This window comes from Phyllostomus hastatus, unplaced genomic scaffold (genome assembly GCF_019186645.2).
Source record: "Phyllostomus hastatus isolate PE091 unplaced genomic scaffold, TTU_PhHast_1.1 phas_contig_312, whole genome shotgun sequence".
Taxonomy (NCBI): domain Eukaryota; kingdom Metazoa; phylum Chordata; class Mammalia; order Chiroptera; family Phyllostomidae; genus Phyllostomus; species Phyllostomus hastatus.
This window is the reverse complement of record NW_025333849.1, coordinates 2112189-2127070: the sequence shown is the minus strand read 5'-3', so window position 1 is coordinate 2127070 and position 14882 is coordinate 2112189. Positions and strand designations below refer to the sequence as shown.

At 37.6% G+C, this 14882-nt stretch overlaps 1 protein-coding gene across 13 annotated transcripts in view; it reads left to right on the top strand.

Annotated features, from left to right (window-relative positions):
- LOC123819436 (aminopeptidase O (putative)) overlaps nucleotides 1-14882 on the top strand; it is a 448779-nt gene that overhangs the window by 308948 nt on the left and 124949 nt on the right. For 12 of the 13 annotated variants that reach the window (XR_006785810.1, XR_006785808.1, XR_006785809.1 and 9 more), the window contains 2 exons: nucleotides 7289-7391; nucleotides 8051-8158. Coding sequence is in view for 9 of the 13 variants with exons in the window: in XM_045839793.1 (XP_045695749.1) it covers nucleotides 7289-7391; nucleotides 8051-8158 (211 nt within the window). In the remaining 4 variants the exon portion in view is untranslated. Of the gene's footprint in view, nucleotides 1-2764; nucleotides 2867-7288; nucleotides 7392-8050; nucleotides 8159-14882 lie in introns of those variants that run through there. The other variant, XR_006785811.1, reaches the window with a different exon arrangement.

Sequence of the window (14882 nt, the reverse complement as noted above, 5' to 3'; positions counted from 1 at the left end):
GCTAACTCCTACAGTTAATTATATTCTCTTCAAAGTGCTCACAAACTATCTGTTCAATAACCAAGTCACGAATTGTGCCTCCCTTCCTCTTATCCCCTCTTTCTTTACAAATCAAAATAGCTTTTGTCTATCTCCATCAGCCTCTTTCCCATTGTCTCCGTGATTTGACCCCTCAGAGGTCTGTGATGGCAGGTGAAAGCTTTCCACCATTGTGGCTTGTCACTCACCTGAGCCTCGGGTCAGGACTCCTCTAAAGGATGCAGGAGCCCTCTCCACCTGTACCCAGCATCAGTTTCTGTATACAGAACTGCCGTTCCATAACAATGCTTGTTCTACCCTGCACAGTTTGGAAATCTTTCTCCTTGGCAAAAAAAAAAAAAAAGTTGAAGCAAAGTGGGAGTCAACTAGTTCTATTCACTCTGTCACCTCCTAACATCTGGTCTTCCTTAAGCTCTAGATATTACTTCAAAAGCCCTTTGTGTTGTCCTGGGTATTCTCCATTAACATCGGCTCATTCTGAATTTTGCCTTCCTGGCAACAATTTTACAGCTTCCTGGCACTTGTATTTAGCTTTGGTTTTTTCCTTCTCTTGAGTTCCCCCTTTCATCTTTTAAACACGTCCTTTGAAAATCCATGTTATTGGGAACCTCCTGCACAGTCATGTTGGTGTCTTTGCTCTCCATTTTCTTCTTTGTCTCCTTTGAAAATGTGTCCATATTATCTCTTGCTATGTTGAATGTGTTAATATACTGCTCAGACCATTGTATTAATCTGTTCCTTGTTTTTTCTCCGTTTGGGATTGTGTTTCTCAGAGAGGAATTTCTGTATTATGACTGTTCAAACCATGAGGACTATTTTGGTTTTGTGTTGATGCTCATTACTTCCTGCTTTTCTAAGTGTCATATTTTATTTCCCTACCCTATTTATCAAAATTTGTGGAGTTTGTTCCCATTTTCCACAGTCCTGCTAACTATAGTGTCTTTCCTTATCACCATTCTTCAGCAGCTGACCTCTCCTACCCTAGGTACCAAACACTGGCTCCTTCTACCATCAGGGGACAGAATATACCTTCTTCAATTTTCCTCTGACTCATTTGAGAGATGCCTCCTTCTGTCTTAAATCATTTCAGCAATTGCCTTTTTCAACACCATGGTAATATTCTGCTGTGTCTGCTACAGGATAGTGGTGCCCAATGGGATAAAACTTTATGCTAAATCCACTGGAAAAGCACACAACCTGTCAAACTTGCCAAACACCAGTAGCTTCAATACAATATAACTTCATTACTTAAACATATGTGCCTTTTGTCCAGTTCTCTATGGTAGCACCATCCAAGAGCAAGTCCATGGCCACTGTTCATTATGCAAATTTTTAGATAGAAAGTTGCAAAAACAAATGGAGGATATAAAACTTGCATACTTTTAATTATTCTGCCTCCATATTTTACCCAGAATTTTAGTAATTTCTTCACTGAATTGTGTAGACTGTGGGGTGTCTGTGTAAGGAATATGCCTAGGCCTAGCTTACCAGAACTTTAAGCAAACTCTAAATGTGCTCTTTCTTCTTATTTTTTTTCTGATTGTAACATGGTACAGAGCAGGCTTAAAGACCAACCCTGATGGGGTTTGGGAAAATGCCTGTCAGAGGTATTTTCCCAAATCCCACCCTTGGTGATAGTCCTGCAGAATCAGGGGTCTCACAAATGGAAGGTGTAAGGCTACACTGATGCATCGTGTCTTTTTTTTTAGCTTTTTATTTTGGAATAATTTTAGACTCAAGACATTATCAAAATAGTAGAGAGAGTTCCTGTGTACCCTTCCCCCAGCTTCCCCCAACGATGACATCATATATACATAACTGTATGGTGATGTGTTTTTAATGTCTTTGCCTGTGAGAGGAAGAACTGGCACTCCCTGGACCCCAATCTGTGATTCATTATGATGATAAAAGTACATTGATATTATGTACTAAATGCCAATGGGAACTCTGGCTAAGTATTCTTAGATGCTACAGCATTACAGACAAAAGAACTGGGCTTCATGGGGTTGTGTGACTCACTTAAGATTACGTGGCCCTTAAGAGTCAAGATTCATGCCCAAACTCTTAGCCAGTGTGTTATGCTGCTTCACTTGTAGGTCTCACTTATACATTTTGGGCTCAGATGAATACCCTCAGGCCAAGTGTCTGCACAAAGGTAGTCTCTAGCTGCTGACATTATTGTGGGTGAGCGAGACCCTGCTCCCAGACAGTCAAATGTTGTGGGACAGCTGTGATGGATACACAGACAGAGATGTTGAAATGCTGATAATCTTTCTGTGTCATTTCTGGGATGCCTTGTCCCTGGCTCAAGCAAACAGTAGTGAGTTTATGAAGGAAGATATCTTGTACCAAGGAGTACCGGATAGAGAATGGTGGCAGACAGTCCATGTGGGCTATGGCAGAGCAGTAGGTCTTCAGACCGCAGTGGATGCATCTGAGCGCCTGTCAGAGGCATTTTCCCAAATCCCACCCTTGGTGATAGTCCTGCAGAATCAGTCCTTTTTTTCAAGAGGTTGGATTCCAAATCACGGGGTATCTAGTGCCACTGTCACCACTCTTTAAATGTTTCTGTTTCTTCTGGGAGTGCAATGGGAAAGGAAAGAGGTGGGCAGGGAAGGTCATGCTAATCTCAGTTGTTATACTTGATGCCAGGTACAACAGAAACCAAGGGCATTTCAGCCCAAACAACCATGTAACTTGATCTCTTGCATTCCATGTATTCCAGCCAAGGAAATAAACACTGGTGAATAATGTCTAAGAAATGCTTAACACGTTCATGTTTACAAAGTGCTTTCATGTTACCTGAGCCTCATCACACTTGTTACAGGTGAGGAAGCTCCATTTCATGGAAGGTAAGCAACGTGTCTATGGTTCTTCACTTAGTTTTTGGCACAACCAAGTTGGAGACCTGGATCTTGACGAGGCCTATGCATGCAGCAAGGACTTCAGTGTTCCAAGGACCCTGGTTCCAGCTCAACTCTGCCACTAATTAGTGCTGTGGTTGTATCCAGGCCTCTTTTTCCTCCACTTTTAAATGGGTTTAATCACAGTACCTGCCCTAACAGTTTCTTGTAGGGGGCAGAAGGCCATGATACATGAGAAGAGCTTCATGGGATACCTAGCACAGGGCAGTTACAGGAAATGGTAGCTGTTAGTTTGATTCTTTATCATTTGGAATGAATCTACCTATAATTAATAGAATAGTAAGCAATACTGACTTAAACAAATGGGGTTTATTTTTCTCAAACAGTAAGCATTTTGAAGGTAGGCAGTCTTGGGCAGCCAACAGCTGAATGATGCCATCAAAGACTATTTGCCTTCTTTCATTCCATCTGGTCTCCATAGCATATTGATTTGCTGATTCATAGTTGCAAGGTGGCTGCTGCAGCTCCATCTACCATAATTGCGGGGGAGAGGTACAGTACCAATTATTTTCCCTTTTTGTAAAGAAAGCAAAAGCTATCCCAGAACCCTACTTCCAACCAGAGCAGGCCCCTGCTTTTGCTTCATTGGCCTGGTGCATGTATTCCAACTATTTGTAGCCTCAAGGACACTTGGAAAGTGAGCATTTAACTTTTCAAATTTGATCGTATATGTGGCAAGGAAGAAGGTGGATGAAACTGGGGGTAGATTGAGCCAATTGTATTTGCCACAGTTCTTTCTGACTCGCATAATGTTATTTTAAAAAGATATTTCATTGGTTGTCAGATATATAAGGTTTCGTTAATCCCAGTCATGTGTTCATGGCACATAGACAGCAAAGCCCCTTTTCTAGACTGACTCCCTTTTAGTCTCACAAAATGTATACTGTTTCATGTGCATCTATTTTTCTTAACTTCTAATTAAAATATAACATACATACACTGAAGTACACAGATATTTCTAGATGGCTCAATAGATTTTTACAATTTATCCTTAGGAAGGCACCACTCTGGTCAATATTTGGAATGCTCCCAGCATCCCCAAAATCTTCCTCTTTTCCCCAAATACTCAATACTCCCTCCAAAAGGTAACCATTTTTCTGATCTCTATCCCCATAGCTCTGTTTTGCCTGTTCTTTGACCCCATCTAAATAGAATTGTACATATGTATGTACAGTAATTTACCCCCATCACATTATCCATGGAGCATGCGTTTCAAGACCCCCCCACTGGATGCCTGAAACCCTACATACGCTGTTTTCTTCCATGCGTACACTTAAATGAAGCACTTTCTGGCTTCTCTAGCATATGTGATTGCCATCAACACTATTCTTGTGCTTTAGGGCCATTATTAAGCAAAATAAGGGGAACACAAGCACTGTGATACTGTGACAGTTGATCTGATCACAGAGAAGGCTACAAAGTGACTAACAGGTAGGGAACATATAACAATGTGGATACATTGAACAAAGGGGTGATTCACATCCCAGGTGTGACAGAGTGGGAAGGCCATGAAATTTTACCAAACTACTTAGAGCAGCATGAAATATAAAAGTTATAAACTGTTTACTTCTAGAATTTTTTATTTAATATTTTTGGACGTCGGTTGACCGAGGGTAACTGAAACTGCAGAAAACGAAACCATGGGTAAGGGGGGACTGCTGTACTCTTTTTGGATGTGACTTCTTTCACTCCCCTGTGAGAGTCATCTGTTGACTCTCATGTAGTGGGAGTTCATTAGTTCATTTGTTTCCTCTTTCTCTCTGTACAGACCTGGGGTAAGGGGCACTGTGAGAAGCAGAGTAGCACAGCCCTTTTACACTCATGGAGCACTGCAAAGGTTGCCTGGGCACTGCTCCCTCCAGCACCACACCTGCTTTAAAAGGAATCTCTTGGGGATTTCTACGTTTGCCTTGGATGCTGTCAGCATAAAAGAATTTTCTTGAACACATCTTCATTTGGAGATGGTAGAAGGATAGAATAAGAGAGTGATGCTTTCTGGAAGGACATTTTTAGGCAAAGGAAATAAAGCACCAACTAAAAGCATCATTGGGAACTCGAGCCTGGAAACCAGCCTTCAGTGCAGAGATTTACATCCGTCCTCTGTGCCCCACCCCTTCTATTAGTCTAATTCAGAATTCAAGGGCTTAAAAAATTTACAGCAAGCTTGTCTCTCTTGAGGCTGGGAAAATTGGTTTGAATTCGGGTTCTGAAAAGCCTTCCTCCCTGCAAGGTTGTGGCTGGTGGGCTTTCCCTATCAAAGCCAGTGTGGTTTTCCTAATAAAAACACTCAACCCCAGGACAGACTTGAGAACAAGAGTAAAGCTGATGCTTTTCAATACAGTCTTAAATGAAGATGAAAGGGACTAGTTATTCCTACAAGCACAGTCATGTAGATAAGTCAGGGATCAAGTAGAAAAACTGAAACTATACAGTTTGCTCTAGTGGCTGGCTGTCCCAAGCCTTGTGTTTGCTGGGGTAATGTACTGAAATGTTCAGCAGAGATTTAATTGGAAGTTATTTGCTTGGCATTTAGAGCACACTGCGAAGTGGTCCAACATCCTTACATGTTGTGTTTGTGGACATAGGGGATTAAGTGAAAGAACAGCCTAAATCCATTGCCTTTAACATCAGATGACTAACCTTGATTTTAGCAGTATTCATTGCTAACAACTTTATAATATTTTATTATTAAGTTTATTGAGTATTTTATGTATCCCTGGCCCTTACCAGGGATTTTACATACATATTTCCATTATTCCCCATAGGACCTGGGAAGATAGGTAGGACGACTTCCATTTTGCAAGTGAATAAATTGAGGATTAAAAAAAATTAACTAAACTGCTAGTAAGTAACAGGCATAAGAAGTAAGGTTGAAATTCAACATGAAGTCTCTTCAATTCCAAAGGCCGTGTCACTTGTACTTATACTACACTACCATCTAAAAATAACCACCAGCCTTTCTGACCTGCTGGTAGTCTCAGGAGCCTTTGGGTTCTACTCACCTCAGTATGTACTCTTCAGTGTTTGTCCAACAAATGACTGGTTTTAGAACAGCTGAAAGCTGCAAATACCTTTTCACATAGTTTAACTTTAGCTAGTTGTTGAAGCTTCACTATAACACAATTATATTTTATTAAAAGGACTTTTAAAAATATTTAAAATCATAAAGCATAGTGGAAAACACTCTAAAAGATAATAAGGAATCATTAGTTTTGGTCCTAATGTTAACACAAATCAAAACAATCCATGAGAACTTGGATGCAGACTTAATTCCTATGTGCCTCCTTTTCCCTTGTTTGTGAAATGAGGAGATTGAAGTATGTGGTTCTGAATGTCCATACCTGTTCTAAAAACATGGGCTTCTACAACTTTCATTTTTGTTTTTGTGATTCTAAAATGACTTCAGAGTACAATACTTCTTTTAAATTTTGTTTTTATTTTTCAATTACAGTTGACATACAATACCATATTAGTTTCAGCTATATAGCATAGTGGTTAGACATTTGTATAACTGTTTTTAAAAATTTAATCTTTATTATATGTTTTCCTACTACCATTTCGTCCCCTTATATCCCTCTCACCCCAGTAATCACCACACTGTTGTCCATGTCCATGGACATTTATATAACTTTCAAAGTGATTCCCCCTTTAAGCCTTGCACCCACCTGACATCTTGTAGAGCCATTACAATATTATTGACTATATTCCCTAAGCTGTACCTTATATCCCCATAACTATTTTGTAATGGCCAATTTGTACTTCACCTCTTTCACCCAATCCCCCCAACCTCCTCCCATCAGGCAATCATCAGTTTGTTCTCTGTATCTATGAGTTTGCTTCTGTCTTGCTTGTTCATTAAATAAATGTTTCTTAAAGGAGCCTCATTACTAAACACAAATCAAGGGAATTGAATAACATGGGGTTTTCAAAAATTTTTGAAAAAGATATAAGTTCTTTATTCTTCAATGTAAGATACATTTTCCATTGCATTTCCCAGTCCATCATTCCCACTGAAAGAAAAGTGCATAGGTTCTTATACAATGCACATTGGAACTTGGATTCCTTGAGGTCTGGCAAGCATTAATCTTGGATATGGTGACGTAAAATATTGCCAATGGCCAACCTCAAGTTGCCAACCCAAATATAAATTGCTCCTTGTTCAGTATACAAATTTATAATGTAAACTGTTTTAAATTATACTTGGTACTATTGAGTAGAATTAAGGCACTGTTGAGCAACTCTGAAAGTAAGACTATGATGATATTATGGTCTAGTTAGTTTAAAATGTGCTATACTTAAAAAAAACTTTTACTGCATCATTTTAGACCCAATAAAGAGAAAACTGGCCATATGAGTGACTCAGGATCATCTGTCATCAAACATGGGCTCAACCCAGAGAAGGTCTTCATGCAGGTTCATTATTTAAAGGTAAGCACATTAAGTGACAGAAGCCAGTTATTATGGTGAGGCAGTTTTTTGGTTATACATATAAATAGTGAAGATTAGTATTCAGTAACACGGTTGGGGCAAAACAAACAAAAAAACGCTATATTGTAATGACATTTGACTGGATAGATATCTAATTGTCTAATAATTAAAACACTTTATACACCCAAAATAGGGCATGAGTCAAAGGAACCTGAATGATATCCTGCCCTGTATCTCCCTTTTCTCTGCCTCATGTCAGCTTTGAAGAGCAGAATCTTAAAATTGCTGTCATGTTCCAACTAGAATATAGGAATAAGAAGGAAGTATTTTGAGTTGTAAAGTTCTTTCCTGATTGCTGAGGGAGAGAGGAGCCAAGCCCCTCTCTCCTTCTGGTCTGTGATGAGTGTGTAGACTTCATGCAAACCAAGAAAAAATGAGAATGGGAATGCCCAGATGAGTTGAAAGCAAAGTAGTTGATCCTTAATTTCTAGGCCCAACCTTACTGGTAAGAGTATAAAGGGCAGCCTGGAACACATCAGATGGAGCATTCTAGATGTGTACAAAGTGCTGGTGGGTAAGTTAGAGCTGATTGTGTAAGCATTTTTCTGATGAACCTATGATAGTCATCTTTTTCACTTCTACTTCTTCCTTTCTTCTAGGGCTATTTCCTTCTCCGATTTCTTGCTGGAAGACTTGGAGATAACACCTATTTTTCATTTTTAAGAAAATTTGTTCACACATGTCATGGGCAGTTGATTCTTTCCCAGGTAATTTATGAGTTCTCATGAGTGTGATATACAGTTGGTGGGGGTGTGGTATGTGGAAACTAAATGATGTGAGCATTAAAAAGTGTGGGAAAGATTTATGATTTAATGCAATAGGAAAAACGAGAAGCTAATGAAGCGGACACAAGGAAGTATTGTTTTAAAGAGGTGATCTCCCTCTAGTTTCAAGATATCTGTGACCCAAAGCTATCTTGTGTGCAGTGATGTGGATAGTTGCATCTTAAGTGACCTTAAAAACAAAAACAAGAAAACAATCTTGTTCCTCTAGATGGAATGATCTTTGCAAGGTTGGCTCCTTCTTATCGTTTTGTCTTGGTTTGAATACCACACTCTCAGAGTCACCCCAGCTAATCATACCTGCATCCACCCTGTCATTCTATACCCTTTGCCTTTTTACTAGCCTTCATTTTCATTGCCATTGTGTTATTTATAATTATATTTTCATTTAAGATCACTTGGTTTTTTTCCTATCTCCTCCATTCTATGTATAAACTCAGCAAGGCCAGACTATGCTCTTCATTTGGTCAGTACTTAGTATATAGTTGGCACACAGTATGTACACCATATATATTTGATAAACCGATAGTTTATCAAGATACACTGAAATATTCAGACAGCCTGATCTCAAAACTATCAGAGAAAGAATGTCACCCTATATAAGTGTGTGGCCAAGGTACACATAGTAATAAGAAAGTTAACAAAGGGGGACTGGTCCTGGAAACAGTGCTCATAGCTAGCTGATAGAGAGTAGAGGATGTAGCCTCAGCTCAGATTGGATTGATGGGTTTCTTTTAAAAAAGATTTTATTTATTTACGTTTAGAGAGTGGGGAAGGGAGGGAGAAAGAGAGGGAGAAAAACATCAATGTTTAAGAGATACATCCATTTGTTGCCTCTCATATGCCGCCAACTGGGGACCTGGCCTGCAACCCAAGTATGTGCCCTGACTGGGAATTGAACCACTGATGTTTTGGTTCACAGGCCGGTGCTCAATCCACTGAGCCACACCAGCCAGGGATGGGTATTTTTGATATTTGACATTTGTGCTCTTATGCAGTTTGGGGTCACATTGTCCACAATGTCAGATATAAATGATGTGCAAGTATAATCTGAACACATGGAGAGAAGAGCATGAGTGTGCTGGCTCTTTCTTGTCTCCACATTCCTCCACATTTTTATTCTTTTGGTTAGGGAAGAGGGGCTGTTCCTAAACATATATGTGGAAAGGCAACTTGAAAACTGGCTCAGAAGCCATATGCTTGGTTGACCAATTAGATGAAATTCCTACTGCTAAAAACCACTTCTCCCAAGATCCTGCAATGGTAAATAAGTGCATTGTATTTACTGTGTGTCTGAGGTTCTGATTTCAACTTCCCATGGAATACTTAGTGGTCTCTCCACCAAATCATTCAGTTTTTCTTTCATTTCTCTCAAATAATAGTTTTATGTTTTTGTAAAAGCTTTATTGAGATATAATCCACATATCGTAAAATTGACCTGTTTAAAGTATATAAGCCAGTGGGTTGTTTTTTTTTTTTCAAGTATATGTAAGGTTGGTCTATAGCCGTACCACCCCAAACGTGCCCAATCTCGTCAAATATACACAAGGTTGTGCTACCATTACCAACCACTATTTAATTTCAGAACATTTCCATCATCCTTCAAACAAACCCCTTGTCTATGAGCAGTCACTCTTCTTTTCCACCCTCCTCAGCCCCTGGCAACCATTAACCTACTTTCTGTCCTAGGGATTTGCCTATTCTAGACATTTTGTATAAATGGGGTCATATAATACAGGGTGGAGCAAAAGTAAGTTTACAATTGTGAGTACACAAAACACAGTTTATTCTTGTATTATTTATAATTACTGGTATTTCTTATTTGTATTACACTGTAAACATACTTTTGCCCACCCCTGTATGTGGAACTTTGTGACTGGCTTGTCTTTCAGCATAATGTTTTCAAGGTTCATGTATCATGTATCAGTACTTTATTCTTCTTTTTGTTTTAATTTTTACTTTTTAAATTGTGGTAAAATATATATAAAATTTACCATTTTACCCATTTTTAAGTATGTAGTTTAGTGCATTAAGTACATTCATACTGTTGTGCAACCATTACCACCATGCCTACAGAATGTTTTAATCTTCCCAAGTTAAACCTGTATCCATTAAACACTAATTCCATATTCTTCCCTCCCCACAGTCCCTGGCAGCCACCCTTCTACTTTCTGTCTCTATGAATTTGACTACTCTAGGGATCTTATATAAGTGGCATCATACATTATTTGTCCTTTTTCTGTCTGGCTTATTTCACTGAGCATAATATCTTCAAGGTTCATCCATCTTGAAGCATGTGTCAGAAATTTTTTCCTTTTTAAGACTCAATGTTTCATTACACACACACACACACACACACACACACACATATATATATATATGCACACACACACATCACATTTTCTTTATCCATTCATCTGTTGATGGATACTTGGGTTATTTATACCTTTTGGCTCTTGTGAGTAATACTGCTTTGAACATTAGTATACAAATATCTTTTCAAGTCCCTGCTTTCAATTTTTTTATTATATTCCCAGAAATGGAATTACTGGATTATATGATAATTCAATTTTTTGAGATTTGCCTTACTGTTGTCCACATTGGCTGCACAATTTCATGTTCTCACCAGCTATGTACGAAGGTTCCAATTTTTCCATATCCTCACCAACACTTGTTGTTTTCTTTTTTTTTATAATAGCCATCTTAGCGAGTATGAAATGGTATCTCATTGTTGTTTTAAATTGCCTTTCTCTGATAGCTAATGATGTTGCTTCCTTTTTCATGGGTTTACTGGCTGTTTGTATATCTTCTTTGGAGAAATGTTTATGAAGATCATTTGTTGATCTTTTATATTGGTTGTCTTTTATTATTTAGTTGTAAGAGTAGTTTATATATTCTAGATTGCAAGTCCCTTTTTAGATTATGATTTGCAAATATTTTCTTCATTCCCTAACTGAAAATCATGAAGATGTAATCCTATGTTTTCTTCTAAGAGTTTTATGGTTTTCACTCTTATATGTAGGTCTCTTAACTATATTGAGTTATTTTTTGCATATGGTATGAGTTAGATGGTCCAACTTCATTCTTTTGCATGTGAATTTCTAGTTGTCTCATGACCGTTTGTTGAAAAGGCTATCCTTTCCCTCCCTGAATTACCCTTATTGAAAATCAATTGACCATAAATGTAAGAGTTTATATCCAGACTCTCAGTTTTATTCCATTTATCTATATTTCTTTCCTTATGCCAATACCGCAGTAAGTTTGGAAATTACTGCCTTTTCAACTGACACATACTCATTTTTTTTAACTTCAAGAAATAAAAGAAAGTACAAAGAAGAATATAAATCATCATTCAAAATCCCACCCCCTATAAATACCTAAAATGAATATTAGGTAAATGCCACTTTGTCTTTTTCATTCTCTTTATAAGTGTATATGATATGTGTACATGTATCTGTGCCTCTGTGTATATAATATATGTGTGTGTACACATATGTAGATACAAAGATATATTTAGAAGTAAGTTTATAAAAATATGATTATATTATATTAGCTTTTTAATAAAATGTTTTAAATTTTATTTTACTTAAATTTAATAAATGAAAAAGAAAGTAAAGGGAATATAAAGTAAAGTGAATATCCTGAACTTCATATAAATCTAAGAGATATTGTTTCCTAAAACATTCTTCTATGGTTAAAAAACACAATTGCAAAGCAATCTTTAGAGGTTAAAATTATTTTTTTCTTTAGCTATATATTTCAATTTTAGAAATTGGAATTTAGAAATTTTAGAAAGCATGATTCACTTTTGTAAAAGATGATGAAATCAGTAATTATGTACTTTTACTACTTTCCCCACAATTCTAAATTTTTACTAACTAATATTTGCATAGTTTAGGTTGAAATTAATATTAATATGTACTGTAACCACAGTTTTCACAGCTGTAGAATCTTGACTCTGTATTTAAATGATTTCAGTATTCACCGTAGTCTTTACCATACTTCTATACTCTTGAATTCTTTATTTGCATTCAACTTTTTGTTGGCTGAATTTTGTTATCAAATTGGTGTTTAACTTGCAGACTCACTGGTTCTGTGATGTCTGAGTTCTTATGTGCTTGAGAATGTTTGTTTGTTGCCTTTATGTTTGATTTATAAACTGGCTGGGCATAATATTCTTGGGTTGCATTTTCATTTCCTTGGAACTTTGTGGATATTGCTCAGCTGCCTTCTGGCATTAAACACTGCTCTTGAAAATTTGAAGTCGGTTTACTTTTTCCTCTATACATACCACTCAGATGACAGAAGAATTTTTTCATTATCTTTGACATTTAATTACAGATAAAAATATTTAATCAAAAAATGGCTTGGTGTCCATGAGTCTATATCATAGTCTATAGACCATGAGTCTATAGTTTTTCCATAAAACTATATTTTTAGTTATAGCTTCTATTTTTCCTTCTTTCACTGAAGTTGTCTTAATTATATCTTTGAACACATTCTCTTCTATTTTTCCGTTGGATGTGACCAGTTACCCATATGTTATAACACTTTCATCCTCCACACTTGTTATTTTCTAATTGCTTTTGTTTTTTTACTCTTCATGGTATGTATTTATCTCAAGCAACATTATTATTTTTATTATAACATTTTTTTTCTTTAATGTCTGTTCTTTGCTGTTTCTATTTTATTACTGTCCTATACTGGCATTATTTTGGTTCTTAATTTATTTCCTTTGCTTTGCAATCTGATTTTTCATTTCATTTTGTTGTTTTGTAATTGTGTCTTTGAGCTTTCATTTCACTGAATCTATGTTCTTATTATGATCTTACGTTAGTTTATTTTATAGCATAATGCATTCATGGAGAATTTTTTTCTGCTTCTTGGACTGTATCTTCTTCAAGACTGGATTCTTTTTCTTTATGTTGTGTTTTTTATTTCTGCCTCTTTTTATTTCTTCCTCTCTTTTTATTTCTGCCATACTTCTTGCTCATCCTCAGCATCAGTAACACTGTTTTGACCTTTTATTTATGCTCATATGTATTGGAATATGATCCTTGATTTCTCTCCCAACTCTTCTTAGACATGTCTTTCTTCCTTTCTAAGCTACAGTTTGAAGTTTGGATTTTATGCATGGAGGGGGCCCAGGGAAAGAGCTCCATGGAGCTGTATGCAGCTTTTGTTGTAAGAATTTGGCTTCTTTAACTCTTGAAGTTTTGTTAAATGTACCCAGTCAAGATTCACTTTACCTAATTTGGATGCAGCTTATTTCCATTACAGCTACTTCCTCAATTAATACTGTTCCACTAATTCAGCTTGGAGCTCTACAACCTACACAGTTCAGCAATGTCATCCTCAGTTGTTTATTTCCCAGCTATTACTCATCTTTCTCCAGCAAACATTTCCAGTCCCTCCCAGTCAAAAAAAAAGAGGAAAGATAAAGATATTCCTGTTTCTTTCCAAATGTGTGGGTGGTATGTGGGAGAATTTTCAGGGTTTGGACAATTCACCAGTCTCAATATTGCTAAGCATGAGGTTGGAAGTGGTGCAGAAGACAGGATGGAAACTATATTGGAATCTTATATCTCTTTCCTTAGTTGCCTTTTTAAAATTTATACCACAAGGATGTACTTCTTTCCTGGTTTAAGTGGTGCTGGTGAAGTTTTGCTGATTTTTTAAGTGGATTGTGTTTTTGTTTATATTGCTAATTAATTTTATTTATAGTATTAATAATACTGATGAAGAAGGCTATGAACCAGATTCTTTACTCAGAAGTCCCTCAATTTCTTCTTTTTAAAATTCACTTTTTGACTTCCAGCTAAGATGTAGGCATAGGTAGACACATTGTACCTCCTCACACAACCAAAAGAAGGACAACAATTTAAAAACAAAAAACAAACAACCAGAACTGACAGAAAGTCGAACTGTATGGAAATCTGACAACCAAGGAGTTAAAGAAGACACACTCATCCAGACCAGTAGGAAGGGCAGACAGGCGCACAGAGAGGACTCGTGGCAAGGCTGCACCTGGTGGACCCAGCGAGGCAGCAGCTGGTGGAGTGGGTGGTCCCACATTCCTGCACAGATAAACTGGGAGGAACAGTTGGGGAGTAGGGCAAACTGCACAACCCAGGGCCCCAGCACGGGGAAATGAAGCCTCAAACCACTGATTGAAAACATCTGCGGGGGTTAAGACAGCAGCAGAAGAAACTCCCAGCTTCACAGATGAGTTTGTTGGAGAGACCTACAGGGTCCTAGAATATATACAAGCCCATCTACCCAGGAATCAGCACCAGAAGGGCCCAATTTGCTTGTGGGAAGTGGGGGAAGTGACTGAAATCGGGCAGAGAGCGGAACAAGCGTTCTCTGTACCCCTCTTGGACTCCTTCCTCACAAAGAGCATCACAATGCAGTGATGTGGGTTACCCCTCCCTGGTGAACACCTAAGGCTCCACCCTTCACTACATAACAGGCACATCAAGACAAAAAAATGGCCCAAATGAAAGAACAGATCAAAGCTCCTGAACAAATACAACTAAGTGACTAAGAGATAGCCAACCCATCAGATGCACAGTTCAAAGCACTGGTGATCAGGATGCTGACAGAATTGGTTGAATTTGATCACAAATTAGATGAAAAAATGAAGGCT